This window comes from Oncorhynchus nerka, linkage group LG4, assembly GCF_034236695.1.
Source record: "Oncorhynchus nerka isolate Pitt River linkage group LG4, Oner_Uvic_2.0, whole genome shotgun sequence".
Lineage (NCBI taxonomy): Eukaryota > Metazoa > Chordata > Actinopteri > Salmoniformes > Salmonidae > Oncorhynchus > Oncorhynchus nerka.
Genome location: NC_088399.1, coordinates 76,764,493 through 76,781,849, shown reverse-complemented (window position 1 = coordinate 76,781,849; position 17,357 = coordinate 76,764,493). Strand labels below are relative to the sequence as shown.

The following is a 17,357-nucleotide window of genomic DNA, read 5'->3' as shown; positions in this document are numbered from 1 at the left end:
AAGCAGTGAGTAAAACAAACTTAGGGAGGAGGCTTCTGATGTTGACATGCATGAAACCAAGGCTTTTTCGATCACAGAAGTCAACAAATGAGGGTGTCTGAGGACATGCAGGGCCTGTGTTTACCTCCACATCACCCGAGGAACAGAGGAGGAGTAGGATGAGGGTGCTGCTAAAGGTTTTCAAAACTGGTCGCTTAGAGCATTGGGGACAAAGAATAAAAGGAGCAGATTTCTGGGTGGGGTGCGGGTACAGCGGGGGTAAGCCCAGGCACCGGGTGATGATAAGAGAGGTTGTATCTCTGGACATGCTGGTTATAATGGGTGAGGTCACCGCATGTGTGGGAGGTGGGACAAAGGAGGTATCAGAGGTATGAAGAGTGGAACTAGGGGCTCCATTGTAAAATAAAACGATGATCACTAACCTGAACAACCGTATACAAGGCATATTGACATTTGAGAGAGGCCTACAGCGAGGCATAAAGTAATTGCAGGTGTTGATTGGGAGAGCTAGCTAAAACAACAGGTGAGACAACAGCTAATCAGCTAACACAACAACAGCAGGTAAACTGGTGATGACTGGGCAGAGAGGGACGGGTTAACTACACACAGAGCCTGAGTTCGCGGCCGGGGCCGATTTTTATTTTAAAAAATTAAATAAATAAATAAACAGAATGGAGTATCGTGATTAATGGACAGTCCAGCAGGCATCGGCTATGTAGCCAAGTGATCATAGTGTCCAGGGGGCAGCAGTAGATGGAACAGGGAAGCCGCCTCTATGCTAGCATGCGGGCAACACAGCGTTTAAAGTTAGTAGCCTGGGGCTAGTAGGAGTATCTACTCCGACGGAGGCCGGTTGAAGGCACAGCGGATGGAGTATTCGTCGGCAGACCAGTCGTCGTGGTGGTGCGGCGGGGCGCCGTGTCGACAGGATCCAAGCCAGATGGCGAAACGGGTATTGTAGAATTAGTTTGCTAGCCGGGAGGTGCGCCTGGCTCACGGCTAACTGGTGCTAGCTTCGTGGCAGGGGCGTTAGCCACTCGGTAGCAGCGGTGATCCGGTGCCAAGGTCCAAAGCTTACTGCAAGGATCCGGTGGAGTATTGGGCTCTAGCCGTGTATGATTGGGGTCCGGGTGAACAGCTGAGTAGGCCGGGAGGTGGGCCTCAGGGATAGCTTCGGTACTAGGTGCCACGGTGGGTGCTAGCTGGCTGTGAAGATCAGAAGTAGTGGTCCAGGGATCACGGCAGGAATCTGGCGTTGTAGTGGAGAGACAGTCCGATACTGGTAGACTGGTGAGTATTATCCAGGCTAAAAACAGGGCTGGTATCTGTGCAGAAGGTAAAAACCGCTAGCAGTGGCTAACAATGACTAAATAGCTTGTAGCTAATTAGCTGGTTAGCTTCTGGTGTTTCTTGAATGTGTTGTAAAATTTAAAAAATAATAGCGATTCCGTATCACATTGGGTGAGGCAGGTTACCGGAAGGTATAATCAAATAAAAAATGGAAAAGGGATTGAAAATAAAATTTGAAATATATACAAAAATGACAAAAAATACAAAAGTACACGAGAGGACGAACAAAAACACCTCTTCAATGCTACGCCATCTTGGCCGAGGTTGGAGTAGCCAGGAGGTCCCTGGCCTTTTTATACTTTTAAAACTGGGTAGTTCCCTAAGAGATCCTCCCTCTGCTGCCATACCAGATTGTTACTTGATTGGTTGATATAGCTAGCGCTGACAAGTTATTATGCACAGGACGGTGGGTATACATTATATCAAATCAAATGTTATTTGTCACGTGCGCCGAATACAACGGGTGTAGACCTTACTGTGAAATGCTTACTCACAGGCTCTAACCAATAGTTCAAAAAAGGTATTAGGTGAACAATGGGTAGGTAGAGAAATAAAATAACAGTAAAAATACAGGCTATATACAGTAGCGAGGCTACATACAGACACCAGTTTTTGGGCCTTCCTCTGAGACCGCCTGGTGTAGAGGTCCTGGATGGCAGGCAGCTTAGCCCCAGTGATGTACTGGGCCGTACGCACTACCCTCTAGTGCCTTGCGGTCAGAGGCCGAGCAATTGCCGTACCAGGCAGTGATGCAACCAGTCAGGATGCTCTCGATGTTCCAGCTGTAGAACCTTTTTGAGGATCTCAGGACCCATGCCAAATCGTTTTAGTTTCCTGAGGGGGAATAGGCTTTGTCGTGCCCTCTTCACGACTGTCTTGGTGTGTTTGGACCATTCTAGTTTGTTGTTGATGTGGACAACAAGGAACTTGAAGCTCTCAACCTGCTCCACTACAGCCCCGTCGATGTGATTGGGGGCGTACTCTGTCCTCCTTTTCCTGTTGTCCACAATCATCTCCTTAGTCTTGGTTATGTTGAGGGATAGGCTGTTATTCTGGCACCACCCGGCCATGTCTCTGACCCCCTCCCTATAGGCTGTGTCATTGTTGTCGGTGATCAGGCCTACCACTGTTGTCGTCTGCAAACTTAATGATGGTGTTGGAGTCGTGCATGCGTGTTTGTGTAAGCCTGTTTTGTGTAAGCCTGTACAAAATATAACCAAGGGTCAAAGGAAAGCCAAAATTCCCTCTTCAGTTTGGCTATCCTGACAGTTTTGATAAATTTTTCAACTATCTAATTGAACTTACCTTTGTTTTAGTCTTCCCTTTTCTTAACCTCAGCTGTGACCCTTCTCATGTTAATAGGCTGAACCATTCACTAGTTTCCATCTAGACTTTAACAAATGCCATCTTGTAGACTATTTTCTCTGAGGCGTTACTTCCCCAGGCACTCAAATACTGTTAGGAGCCTGGGTTTCCGAGGCTACAGCAGACTAGAGGAATATCCTGCTGAAATGGGTAGAAGAAGCAGTGGTAATGTTGACGTCAGTGAAGGATCTACTCACATGAAGTCCTCTTCCGACCTGAGCAGATGAAGAGATCCTGACGAAAGAAGAGCGAAACATAAGAACACAGAGATGAGAAGATGGGAAGGATGATGTCAACATGCAGAGTTACAGACCTTAACCAGGGATCACCTTAGTTTGACTCTGCCTGATGCAACCTGTGTGTTCTCTCTTTTAGATACTTTATTGGCATAGTGTTATTGGGATCATATCTGTGTATCATATCTGTAATCTAACAAGGCAATCAAATACAGAACGTTTTCAGGTCAACAGCATTGTAGTGTCTGAATGTGATGTATGCAATTGATATTGTGTGGATGAATGTTTTTGTATTAACCTGTATGAAAACTGCACAAATGTGTTCTGAGTGTATAGAGATACTCCTAGTCTAGGGCAGAGATAATCTTGACATGGCGTGGGGGGTTTTGTGATTACTTTTTGGGGGGGATCTTGAAAATATATATTGTGGTGGATTACAGGTACAATATAGAAAATCATATAATTTCAGATTTAGTTTATATTCACCTGTGGGCTGCCACTCAAAAGTAACAAACATAACAAACAGAAAAGGTACATGAATACAAAGTATTGATCATTGTGATCATATTACAGAGTAAAAAAAAATATATAAAATGTAGTATGTAAAGGAAAATAAACGAAAGTGAGTGAACCTCCACCCACAACCTCTCATCCCATTCCCCCAACCCCATCCAAAATGTCTCTGTCCAACCACCACCCATTTAGGCTTGGCTCGTGGTCAGCGTTCCAATTCATCCCAAATGTGTTCGATGGGGTTGTGGTCAGCGCTCTGTGCAGGCCAGTCAAGTTCTTCCACACCGTTCTCGACAAACCATTTATGTATGAACCTCGACTTGTGCACGGGGGGCATTGTCATGCTGAAACGGGAAAGGGCCTTCCTCAAACTGTTGCCACAAAGTTGGAAGCACAGAATCGTCTAGAATGTCATTGTATGCTGTAGCGTTTAGATTAGCCTTCACTGGCACTAAGGGGCCTACCCGACCCATTATTCCTCCTCCACCAAACTTTACAGTTGGCACTATGCTTTAGGGCAGGTAGCATTCTCCTGGCATCCATTGGAAAACCTCCCTGGTCTTTGTGATTGTGTTCAAAATTCACTGCTCAACTGCGGGACCTTACAGATAGATAATTGTGTGGGGTACAGTGATCATGTTTGTGTACAAAATCATGTTAAACACTATTGCACACAGTGAGTCCGTGTAACTTGATTAACAACTGTGACTTGTTTATTTAGGCTTAACAAATAGGTTGAATCATTCTTGACTCAGTACATTTCAGCTTTTCAGTTTTTTATTAATTACAATTTTTTCCCAAAACATAATTCCACTTGGACATTATGGGGTATTATTGTGTGTAGGCCAGTGACAAAAACATCTCAATTTAACACATTTTAATTTCAGGCTGTAACACTACAATGTGGACAAAGTAAAGGCGTGTGAATACTTTTTGAAGGCACTGTATATGATTTGTATGTATGTGTTGGGCTTTATAGGTTGTTTATTGGTATGAGTTGGGCTTTCGCTGAGATTATTTCTTTACAAAGTCAAGTGTATTTGTCCAGGCCTCAATTGTTCCTTCGCTAGTACCATTCATTATCGCTGTCGATTTAATTCTAACTTTATCACTTTGAATAGTAACTGTATCCGCAGGTGAATTGGAAGAGAGTGTAGTAATTGCCATCTAAGAGCTAACATTTTTGATAGTCTCTGATTAAATTAGATGTTATTGTCTCTAATTAATTGAGAGATTCAAGGCGCTATCATTGTTAACCTCTCTAGGGTACGTGGGATACTAACGTCCCACCTGACCTACATCCAGTGAAAGTGCAGGGTGCCAAATTCGAACAGAAATCTCATAGTTAAAATTCCTCAAACATACATGTATTATACACTATTTTAAAGATACACTTGTTGTTAATCCCACCCCAGTGTCCGATTTCAAAAAGGCTTTACGACAAAAGCATACCATGCGATTATGTTAGGTCAGTACCTAGTCACAAATAAACACAGCCATTTTTCCAGTCACAAAAAGCAGAAATAGAGAGAGAATTAATCATTAACCTTTGATCTTCATCAGATGGCACTCATAGGACTTCATGTTACACAATACATGTATGTTTTGTTCGATAAAGTTCATATTTATATCCAAAAATCTCTGTTTACATTGGCGCGTTATGTTTTTCCTCCAAAACATCTGGTGAAAGTGCAGAGAGCTACGTCAATTTACAGAAATACTCATCATAAATGTTGATGAAAATACAACTGTTATGCATGGAATTAAAGATATACTTCTCCTTAATGCAACTGCTGTGTCCGATTTCAAAAAGGCTTTACGGAAAAAGCACACCATGGAATAATCTGAGTACAGCGCTCTGACACCAAAACAAGCAATACAGATACCCGCCATGTTACGGAGTCAATAAAAGTCAGAAATAGCATTATAAATAGTCACTTGCCTTTGATCTTCGTCAGAATGCACTCCCAGGAATCCCATTTCCACAATAAATGTTAGTTTTTTGTTTGATAAAGTCCATCATTTATGTCCAAATACCTCCTTTTTGGTCGTGCATTTAGTACAGTAATCCAAATGCGCAGACACTAGGTCCAGACAAAGTCAAAAAAGTTATTACAGTTCGTAGAAACATGTCAAACGATGTATATAATCAATCTTTATTGAAGATTTATGATAAAAACATCCTAATGTTTAAACTGGAGAATTCCTTTGTCTTTAGAAATGAAATGTGCAATCTGGTTTCCGAGCCGGTCACGGGTGCACCTCAGCCACACTCAAGGTACTAAACGATATCATAACCACCATCGATAAAAGACAGTACTGTGCAGCCGTCTTCATCGACCTCGCCAAGGCTTTCGACTCTGTCAATCACCATATTCTTATCGGCAGACTCAATAGCCTCGGTTTTTCGGATGACTGCCTTGCCTGGTTCACCAATTACTTTGCAGACCGAGTTCAGTGTGTCAAATCGGATGGCATGCTGTCCGGTCCTCTGGCAGTCTCTATGGGGGTGCCACAGGGTTCAATTCTCGGGCCAACTCTTTTCTCTGTATATATCAACGATGTTGCTCTTGCTGCGGGCGATTCCCTGATCCACCTCTACGCAGACGACACCATTCTATATACTTTCGGCCCGTCATTGGACACTGTGCTATCTAACCTCCAAACGAGCTTCAATGCCATACAGCACTCCTTCCGTGGCCTCCAACTGCTCTTAAACGCGAGTAAAACCAAATGCATGCTTTTCAACCGATCGCTGCCTGTACCCGCATGCCCGACTAGCATCACCACCCTGGATGGTTCCGACCTTGAATATGTGGACATCTATAAGTACCTAGGTGTCTGGCTAGACTGCAAACTCTCCTTCCAGACTCACATCAAACATCTCCAATCGAAAATCAAATCAAGAGTCGGCTTTCTATTCCGCAACAAAGCCTCCTTCACTCACGCCGCCAAGCTTACCCTAGTAAAACTGACTATCCTACCGGTCCTCGACTTCGGCGATGTCATCTACAAAATGGCTTCCAACACTCTACTCGGCAAACTGGATGCAGTCTATCACAGTGCCATCCGCTTTGTCACTAAAGCACCTTATACCACCCACCACTGCGACTTGTATGCTCTAGTCGGCTGGCCCTCGATACATATTCGTCGCCAGACCCACTGGCTCCAGGTCATCTACAAGTCCATGCAAGGTAAAGCTCCGCCTTATCTCAGTTCACTGGTCACGATGGCTACACCCATCCGTAGCACGCGCTCCAGCAGGTGTATCTCACTGATCATCCCTAAAGCCAACACCTCATTTGGCCGCCTTTCGTTCCAGTACTCTGCTGCCTGTGACTGGAACGAACTGCAAAAATCGCTGAAGTTGGAGACTTTTATCTCCCTCACCAACTTCAAACATCAGCTATCCGAGCAGCTAACCGATCGCTGCAGCTGTACATAGTCTATTGGTAAATAGCCCACCCATTTTCACTTACCTCATTCCCATACTGTTTTTATACTGTTTTTTATTGATTTACTTTTCTGCTCTTTTGCACACCAATATCTCTACCTGTACATGACCATCTGATAATTTATCACTCCAGTGTTAATCTGCAAAATTGTATTAATCTCCTACCACCTCATGCCTTTTGCACACATTGTATATAGACTGCCCATTTTTTCTACTGTGTTATTGACTTGTTAATTGTTTACTCCATATGTAACTCTGTGTTGTCTGTTCACACTGCTATGCTTTATCTTGGCCAGGTCGCAGTTGCAAATGAGAACTTGTTCTCAACTAGCCTACCTGGTTAAATAAAGGTGAAATAAAATAAAAATAAAAAAGGGAACGGTGCTAACTCTCACTAGCGCGCGCTGGACTGAGCACATGGCGTTTTGGCAGACCCATGACTCAATCAGCTCTCATTCTCTCCCACTTCACAGTAGAATCCTGAAACAAGGTTCTAAAGACTGTTGACATCTATTGGAAGCCTTGGGAAGTGCAATATGACCCCACAGACACTTGATATATACACTGCTCAACAAAATAAAGGGAACACTTAAACAACACAATGTAACTCCAAGCCAATCACACTTCTGTGAAATCAAACTGTCCACTTCGGAAGCAACACTGATTTGACAATAAATGTCACATGCTGTTGTGCAAATGGAATAGACAACAGGTTGAAATTGTAGGCAATTAGCAAGACACCCCCAATAAAGGAGTGGTTGAGTGTTTGAATGAAGAGATTAGGATAAAACTGTCCAGTTTGAGTGTTTGTTGCAACTCGTTCCAGTCGCTAGCTGCAGAGAACTGAAAAGAGGAGCGACCCAGGAATGTGTGTGCTAATAGCTACCTGGTATGAAAAAAGTGTTTGTTGAGAATGCTCTAACGCAGTTAAGAATTCCAATTCTGATTATTTTCTTTTTAATCGTGATTTATTCAACCCAGATGCAAATGCAGTTGCATTATTTTTTATAAAACCTTGGTGGAATCCCATATGAATCTGGGGGTCATCGACTGAATTTGTATTGATCAGTATAAATGTATTTAGTTCAATTTCAAATTGATCACAGAATATAGGATTTTGTAGAAATTTAAACATTGAAACGCAATCCTGTGGCTCTTTTAGGAAATTCTGACATTTTGTAATTGGTAGTAGTAGGCGTGGTGATCGGAAAAGTTCATGTCGAATTTCTATTTTTTTAATTTGAGAAAATAGAGATGTAGATAATATAAAATCTATTCAGGAGAATGTTTTAAGCCTATTTGAGTAGAAAGTGTACTTGTTTGCTTTTGGATTATGTGCTCACCAGGCATCAATGAGGTTGTAATCAGAGGGTATATGTTGGAGAGCCTGGATTGTAATTGGTTTTATTAGTTTTGTCCCGCATGTTCAAAATGGCATTCATGTCTGTCCCAATTCAGTTAATTATAACATTATGCTATTCAGAGAATGAAAATACATAGGATCATATGAATTTGGAGCATACACAGTACAGTAATAAAGTCCGTTTCTGCTTTCTTGGTCTTCGCCTTAACCCAATATGGTGATTTTGAGCTTCTTATTCATCATTATGATTACACAATCAGTTTTGTTTGGGGCTGATGAAAAAGCAGTAATTTTGTACAAATGGTTCTGCTTTCTATGTGCGTCCTAATGGAGCAGGTGTGTTTTTGGAGCATTGCTATATCAATATTATGGTTTCTTGCTTGGATGTCACGACAGCTGGAACATGAACAGCTAGTGTTGCCATTGTTTTTCAGAAAGAAATGTTATATTAATGATATAATTGTTATCTTTAGTGTTGATAAGCCCATGGATGTGTAACAAAAAGCAGGACCCACAGGGAAACTCACCCATTGGTCGTTCCCACCCAGAAAACCCTCCCTGTAAACCCCCTCCCTAACCTCCCCAGTTCTCCATGCCCTATCATTACACAGTTACTGCATGTGCCAGCCTAACACATGGAGTCTCTTAAGCAGCATATTTTTTTAGGTCTTAAGGTATTACCAATTTAAAGTAAAGCATAAGATAATTAACAATTTTCAGACCTTTTAGTGTTTAGTTAGCAAACTTGATGAGTTAGGGTGGGTAATTAAGACAAAGGGAAATATAAAAACAAATGGGATGCTGTAGGAGCAATATCTGAATCCATTGTCATGTATAATTAGCAATATTGTTTATATGACCTTAATTTGTTATAAGCAACAAGTGTCAACATACTAGGCTTATCCATACTGAGAATGCATCATATAATTCGCAATTGCGTTGTTTCTCACTAGTTCATTTTGGTACAGCCTGTCCTTATATCTAATATCAGCTGTTGTCAATCACCTGTGGGTCTGAAAAGATGCTTCTTTTCTTCAAAAGTGTGCTGCAAATTCTACTGCATTGAAAGCCAAAAGGAGTTTAACATACTGTCATTTTTAAGCATATCCAATCATCTTTTTCCCCGATCCCAGGCTGTGTCATTACCGGCCGTGACCGGGAGTCCCATAGGGTGGTGCACAATTGGCCCAGCGTCCGGGTTAGGGGATGGTTTGGCCGTGGGGGTTTACTTAGCTCATTGCGCTATAGCGACTCCTTGTTGGGGGCCGGGCGCCTGCAGGCTGACTTCGGGCGTCAGTTGAACGGTGTTTCCACAAACACATTGGTGCAGCTGGCTTACAGGTTAAGCAAGCAGGTGTTAAGAACAACAGTTTGGCAGGTCATGTTTCTGGGGGAGGCATGACTCGACCTTTGCCTGTCCCTATCCTGTTTGGGAGTTGCAGCAATAAGATGAACGTAGTCACAAAATTGAGGAGGAAAAAGGGGCTAAACAAATTACACAAAAAAATAAATAATAATAATAACTAGAACGATTTTCTTTGCAAGTTACGGGCAAGTCTATTGGCCAAATGTCCCCTCACCTTCTGAAATTCTAAAGATCGATCATCTATGAAATTGTGATTTATCCATCCAAAGTTGACGAAAGTTGTGACAAAATCTGCAGACCGGAACAATGTTCCTCGTTAGTGGTTGCATCCCACAGTCTGTTGAAAGATGCTACGATGCCAGTTATGTTACGTGCATACATCCACGAAAGTAATATATGCTAGTCAGCCTGATTTACCAAATAAAAACAACTGTACGATGGTACATTTTGAACTCTCCAACCTGATGTCCTACTAAATATTTTTGTAAAGTTGTGGTTTTTGTCTTGCCTTGTCTCATTAGCTGATACTGTTTGGTCTGGACTGTCCTTTGAGATTCAGAGTTGACTATAAAGGTGTTGTCCTACAGATTGTCCTGTACCTTCTTCCCAGAGCTAGACGTTATGGTTAAAGCCCTGAGAAATATGAAATCTATAAGCCTTGTGGTGACGCTGTTAGTTCTCCCTCCACCCCCAGGTCTGAATGCACTCATCGAGTGCCACAGTCACGGCCAGCCCCCCCTCTACCTCTGCCAGGTGTGTGGGTGTAAAGTCTTCCAGAACGCCATCATCGTCCATGTAACCACAGACTGCCACCGACTTTCCTACCTGGTAAGTAACAAGGAACCATCACTTAGATCATATGGAGTACCACATAACTAGTATTGGGAATTTTCCAGTACATGTGTGCACATTATACATCAGAGTAGTAAGCCGAATAAGTAGTAAGCAGATTAAGTGCGCTCTATATGTGTGTCTAATCATTAGGCTAAGGGAAGCCATTACCTAGTCCAATGAGGTTCGTTAGACGTATATTAGGAGCATAGGTTTGTATTACTTAAGCACCATTAGACATGCACCTGCCTTGGGAGTGTGCATGTCTGTTTTATTTTGGTACCATTGCTATGGCCTAATTTTTACCCTTGTACCATTTGCTATGGTTACTCCACTAATGGAATGTGAAACCAAGCTAAAATTATTGCCATGCAAAAAGATAATGGTGGCTAAATGCCAGAGGGGATGAATCATTAACATAAAGAGGAGTTACTATGTGTGTGACGTAAGGTTGAAAACTGGATTAAAAGTGTGTGCCGAGGCTAGAAAATCAGTTGATCTTTGGACCAGCTCGGCTTGTTACTTTGTAATAGTCTATTTGAACTCACAGGCTCTGGTATTTGAGAAATATTATTGACTGAATATTTCCATGACACTGTCACTCCGAGTATAAGTTGGTTAGACACTTATAACATATATACAGTGCATTCGGCAAGTATTTAGACCCCTCAACTTTTTCCACATTAAGTTACGTTGCAGCCTTATTCGAAAAGTGATTACATCGTTTTTTTCCTTCATCAATCTACACACTACCCCCATAATGTCAAAGCAAAAACTAAAATAAAAAAAAAACGTTTTTTTAAACATTTTTGCAAATGTATTACAAATAAAAATGGAAATATTACATTTACATACAGTGCCTTGCAAAAGTATTCATCCCTAGGTTGCATTACAACCTGTAACATACATTTGATTTTTATTGGGATTTCATGTAATGGACAAACACAAAATAGTCCAACTTGGTGAAGTGAAATGAAAACTATAACTTGTTTCAAAAACTTCTAAAAAAAATAAAATACGGAAAAGTGGTGCGTGCATGTATGTATTCACCTCCTTTGCTATGAAGCCCCTAAATAAGATCTGGTGCAACCAATTACCTTCAGAAGTCCCATAATTAGTTAGATTGCACACAGGTGGACTTTATTTAAGTGTCACATGATCTCAGTATATGTACACCTGTTCTGAAAGGCCCCAGAGTCTGCAACACCACTAAGCAAGGGGAACCACCAAGCAAGCGGCACCATGAAGACCAAGGAGCTCTCCAAACAGATCAGGGACAAAGTTGTGGAGAAGTACAGATCAGTGTTGGGTTATAAAAACATATCCAAAACTTTGAACATCCCAAGGAGCACCATTAAATCCATTATTAAAAATGGAAAGAAATATGGCACCACAACAAACCTGTTGAGAGGGCCGCCCATCAAAACTCACGGACCAGGCAAGGAGGGCATTAATCAGAGGCAACAAAGAGACCAAAGATAACCCTGAAGGAGCTGCAAAGCTCCACAGCGGATATTGGAGTATCTCTCCATAGGACCACTTTAAGCCGTACACTCCAGAGCTGGGCTTTATGGAAGAGTGGCCAGAAAAAAGCCATTGCTTAAAGAAACAAATAAGCAAACCCATTTGGTGTTCGCCAAAAGGCATGTGGGAGACTCCCCAAACATATGGAAGAAGGTACTCTGGTCAGATGAGACTAAAATGTTGCTTTTTGGCCATCAAGGAAAAGTGTTCATAAACCACTTCAATTGAACTACTCAGTCTGCAACTGTTTGTAAGATTCTGGTTGAATGAAACAGACGGAGGCCCAGCTACGATAGTCAAAATGTTTATTCATGAGAGCGCTCTCCCCCATTGTACAAAACCATCCATTTTATGCTGGCTCCTTACGCACATACCTTCACACACAAACAGTAGGTATCCTACGGACATACTGTATCACTACCCAGCCGACAGTTCCATTCCCCCGAGATTAGGGAGACCTTGAGAATTACTCCCTGTCCTTTCCCAAGACTCTCAGAAGCCTAGCCAGGTCGGCACCAAATTTTGCTCAGACAGTGTGTTTTTCTACTATACAGATATATTGTTTTACCCTAATTCTGACTACAACTACACACATCAGATTAATCATTTTATGATTCTAATTAATTTCATACAATTATAAGGCTTCAGAGTGGAATTATTTCATCATTATCTTTCAACATTTGAATTATTTTATCAGGCGCAAACCCAACACCTTATCACCCCGAGAACATCATCCATTTGTTTCATCAGCAGGGACTGGGAAACTGGTCAGAATTGAAGGAATGATGGTGCTAAATACAGGGACATTTTTGAGGAAAACCTGTTTGTCTTCCAGAGATTTGAGACTGGGATGGAGGCTTACCTTCCAGCAGGACAATGACCCTAAGCATACTGGTACAGCAACACTTGAGTGGTTTAAGGAGGAACATGTAAATGTCTTGGAATGGCCTAGTCAAAGCCCAGACCTCAATCCAATTGAGAAGCTGTGGTATGACTTACCAAAGATTGCTGTACACCAGCTGGAGCAGTGGCTAGATGTGCCAAGTTTATAGAGACATACCCCAAGAGACTTGTAGCTGTAATTCTACAAAGTATTGACTTTGGGGGTGTGAATAGTTATGCAAGCTCAAGTTTGTAGTTTTTTGTCTTATTTCTTGTTTGTTTCACAATAAAATATATTTTGCATCGTCAAAGTGGTAGGCTTGTTGTGTAAATCAAATGATACAAACCCCCCAAAAATATATTTATTTCCAGGTTGTAAGGCAACAAAATAGGAAAAATGCCAAGGGGGGGTGAATACTTACACAAGCCACTGTAAGTATTGAGACTCTTTACTCAATACTTTTGTTGATGCATTTTTGGCAGTGGTTACAGCCTCAAGTATTCTTGGGTATGACACTACAAGTTTGGCACACCTGTATTTGGGGAGCTGCTCACATTATTCTCTGCAGATCCTCTCAAGCTCTATCTGGTTGAATGGGGAGTGTCGCTGCACAGCTATTATTTTCAGGTCTCTCCAGAGATGTTCGATCGGGTCAAGTCCGGGCTCTGGCTGGGCCATTCAAAGACATTGAGTCTTGTCCCGAAGCCACTCCTACGTTGTCTTGGCTGTGTGCTTAGGGTTGTTGTCCTGTTGGAAGGTGAACCTTTCACCCCTGTCTGAGGTCCTGAGCACTCTGGAGCAGGTTTTCATCAACAATCTCTCTGTACTTGGCTCTATTCATCTGTCCCTCAATCCTGACTAGTCTCCCAGTACCTGCCACTGAAAAACATCCCCACAGCATGATGCTGCCACCACTGTGCTTCACCGTAGGGATGGTGCTTGGATTCTTCCAGACGTGATGCTTGGCATTCAAGCCAAAAAGTTCAGATTTGGTTTCATCAGAACAGAGAATCTCGTTTCTCATGGTCAGAGTACTTTAGGTGCATTTTGGCAAACTCCAAGCGGGCTGTCATGTGACTTTTCTGGCCACTACCATGAATGCCTGATTGGTGGAGTGCTGCAGAGATGGTTGTCCTTCTAGAAGGTCCTCCCATTGCCACAGAGGAACTCTGAGCTCTGTCACAGTGACCATCGGGTTCTTAGTCACCTCCCTGACCAAGGTCCTTCTCCCCCGATTGTGCCGTTTGGCCAGGTGACCAGCTCTAGGAAGAATCTTGGTGGTTCCAAACTTCTTCCATTTAAGAGTGATGGAGGCCACTGTGTTCTTGGGGACATTCAATGTTGCAGACATGTTTTGGTACCCTTCCTCAGATTTGTGCCTCGACACAATCCTGTATCGGAGCTCTACGAACAATTCCTTCGACCTCATGGCTTGGTTTTTGGTCTGTCATGCACTGTCAACTGTGAGACCTTATGTAGACAGGTGTGTGCCTTTCCAAATCTTGTCCAATCAATTGAATTTACCACAGGTGGACTCCAATCAAGATGTAGAAACATCTCCAGGATGATCAATGGAAATAGGATGCACCGGAGGTCAATTTCAAGTGTCATAGCAAAGGGTCTGAAAACTTATGTAAATACGGTATTTGTTTGTTTTTAATACATTTGCAAAAATGTCTAAACCTGTTATCGCTTTGTCATTATGGGGTATTGTGTGTAGATTGACGAGTAAAAAAAATTGACATTTTAGAATTAGGCTGTAACTTAACAAAATTTGGAGAAAGGGATGTGGTCTGAATACTTTATTAATGCACTGTAAGTACCAGGTGACTAGTCCATCCAAGTATATAGAGTAGGTGGCAGCGTTGTAGTACTCGAGTCCGGTCTTGAGACCACATTGAGTGTCTAGTCGGAAACATTTCTACTCTGTCTCGGACAGTGAAGACTCGTAGTTTTTCACTTCACTGGTCTCAGGAAGAAATTATAAGCTTCCATTCAGTCAGGGCATAAACCACTTCTCCAGGCCAAATAGGAAATACTTTTCAGCTTACGCTGTCTACCAGTAAATGCTAATTAAGGTAATAATGGGTATGCAAACAAGCTATTGAAAAAGTTTGGTCCAAAGTGTTGGTTTGTAAGCTATTTGAGATCGCCAATTCGGTCATCATGAGCTGTTTGCATCAGAGGTGTAGGCATGGGTGGGCCTGGGTGGACACAGGTGTGATTTTGAGAGTGAAAAAAACCTGGGTTTTTCACACAGGGTGCCTTTTCGGGGTATTTTTGGCAAAATTCGAGTTTACTCACTTCCCCAGACACCACTGCATAGGGCTGATGGAAAGACCACAGTCACACACTGCATGATAAGGATAAATGATAAGCAGTCCATTCACATTAACATAATAAGCTAGTAGGTCCCAATCATAAGAATGCAAAAACACAGCCAATAGGCTAAGCAAAAAAAAACATTTAACACACAAAGTAACCGGTGACCTAAAGTTTAAATGCAACAATGTTTCACACACAAGTTATTTTCAAAGAGATGGCTAACAGCAGGCGATCTGCAATAAACAATTCTCAGTTACACTCACCAGTTGATCATTTGAAATGTAACCTTTGCCTTCTATCTAGCATCTGATGGCCTAGCTCATGGCTGACTTAGAAAGCTAGATTTTTATCTCCCCAGAGACCAGCAAAGATAATTTATTTTTTATTCTTTCCTTTCCAACAAAAACTGAAGAGATTAAATCAGAACATAATATGAAATAATTTTATAATAATTTTATAAATCCTGAGCCTTTCTCTGAAGGTGTAAAAAGGCCCATTGCTCCTACTGTGTTTGGATTGGTAATCATTTGTACAGTGGCTATATTTTCCCTCAGAATGTTTTCACTATTCTGAAAGTCTAAAGAATCCATATGTTCTGTTGAAATATGAACACAAAAATACTGGACATTTTGAGCTCTTATCATGGTCTTGAATTGGATTTGCATTTTTCTCGTCTTGGTCTTGACTGTGTCTCAGTCCCCTTGTCCCCCTCCTTGGTCTTGACTTGGACTCAATTTGCTCCGGTCTTGGTCTTGAATCGGTCTCGCTTTAGCTGGTCTCGAACACAACACGGGTAGTAGGTGAACTCAGATTATATAAATACCAGAGCCCGGTTGCATAAAACATCTTAAAAGTTAAGGAATAATATTCCCTTACCTAAGGGAATTGTTCAAAGGCGTAGCCTAGAGACCCTCAACTATGCCCTTACTTAAGGAAATATTTAACCAGTTGCTCCTACCCTCTACTTTTTTGAACATTTTGTTAAAAATCGCGCAACATTTCAGCGCCCTGCTACTCATGCCAGGAATATAGTACGTTCATATGGTTAGAATGTGTGGATAGGAAACCCTCGGACGTTTTTAAAACTGGTTAAATCACGACTGTGGCTATAACATAACGTGCGTTACATCGGAAAGCGCAGGAAAACCTGATCACAGAAAATGGAAATAAATATCCTTGCGCCACTTCCAGCAATTGTTAACAGTGAGCTGAATTAGATAAGACCGAGCATTCAACTCCCACAGCATCCCCATGTTGTCTAGAGTCTTGTGAATTGAATCAGCTTTGATTCTTGGTTGAACCGAAACAGGGGCACCACTTACCTCCAGTCTCCGCCCAGATCATTCTGGAAGAGCTCTCTCGTGAAATTTTTTCCAAGACGACAGCTAATGATTTTTACATCGCCACGGATGATTTTTATCGCTTATTAACGTTTACTAATACCTAAAGTAGCATTACAAACGTATTTCGAAGTGTTTTGTGAAAGTTTATCGTCTACTTTTTGAATTTTAAAAATGACGTTACGTTGTGAAATCGCTGTTTTTTTCGTTTATCACACAGTCTACATATAACGATATCTTGGCTTTATATGGCCCGATTTAATCGAAATAAAGACCCAATAGTGTTTATGGGACATCTAGGAGTGCCAACAAAGAAGATGGTGAAAGGTAATGACTGTTTTCTATTTTATTGTGCGGTTTGTGTAACGCCGAAATGCTAATTATTTTGTTTACGTCCCCTGCTGTGCTTTTGTGTTGTAGTGTATTGGTGCATGCTATCAGATAATAGCTTCTCATGCTGTCGCCGAAAAGCATTTTAAAAATCTGACTTGTTGCCTGGATTCACAACGAGTGTAGCTTTAATTTGATACCCTGCATGTGTATTTTAATGAACTTTTGAGTTTTAACTAATACTATTAGCATTTAGCGTAGCGCATTTGCATTTCCAGAGCTCTAGTTGGGACGCAAGCGTCCCAAGTAGAAGCAAGAGGTTAAGGGGCTTTACGGTAGTTTGAAGGCATGTATGACAGAAAGAGTATCTGGTTACCATGGAGACGGCCTGATTCACTTACTAAACGTCTCATCAAAGAGATCCCTTTAATTTTGTACAATCAAGACAGGATAACCAAATTGCTTCAGAAGATAAAA

The 17,357-nt window shown here is 41.8% G+C and overlaps 1 protein-coding gene across 3 annotated transcripts in view; it reads left to right on the top strand.

Moving 5' to 3' along the window:
* LOC115128807 (uncharacterized) overlaps positions 1-17,357 on the top strand; it is a 73,009-nt gene that overhangs the window by 27,650 nt on the left and 28,002 nt on the right. For all 3 annotated transcript variants that reach the window (XM_065017879.1, XM_065017878.1, XM_065017880.1), the window contains one exon: positions 10,342-10,475. In XM_065017879.1, coding sequence (XP_064873951.1) covers positions 10,342-10,475 — 134 coding nt within the window. The remainder of the gene's footprint in view (positions 1-10,341; positions 10,476-17,357) is intronic.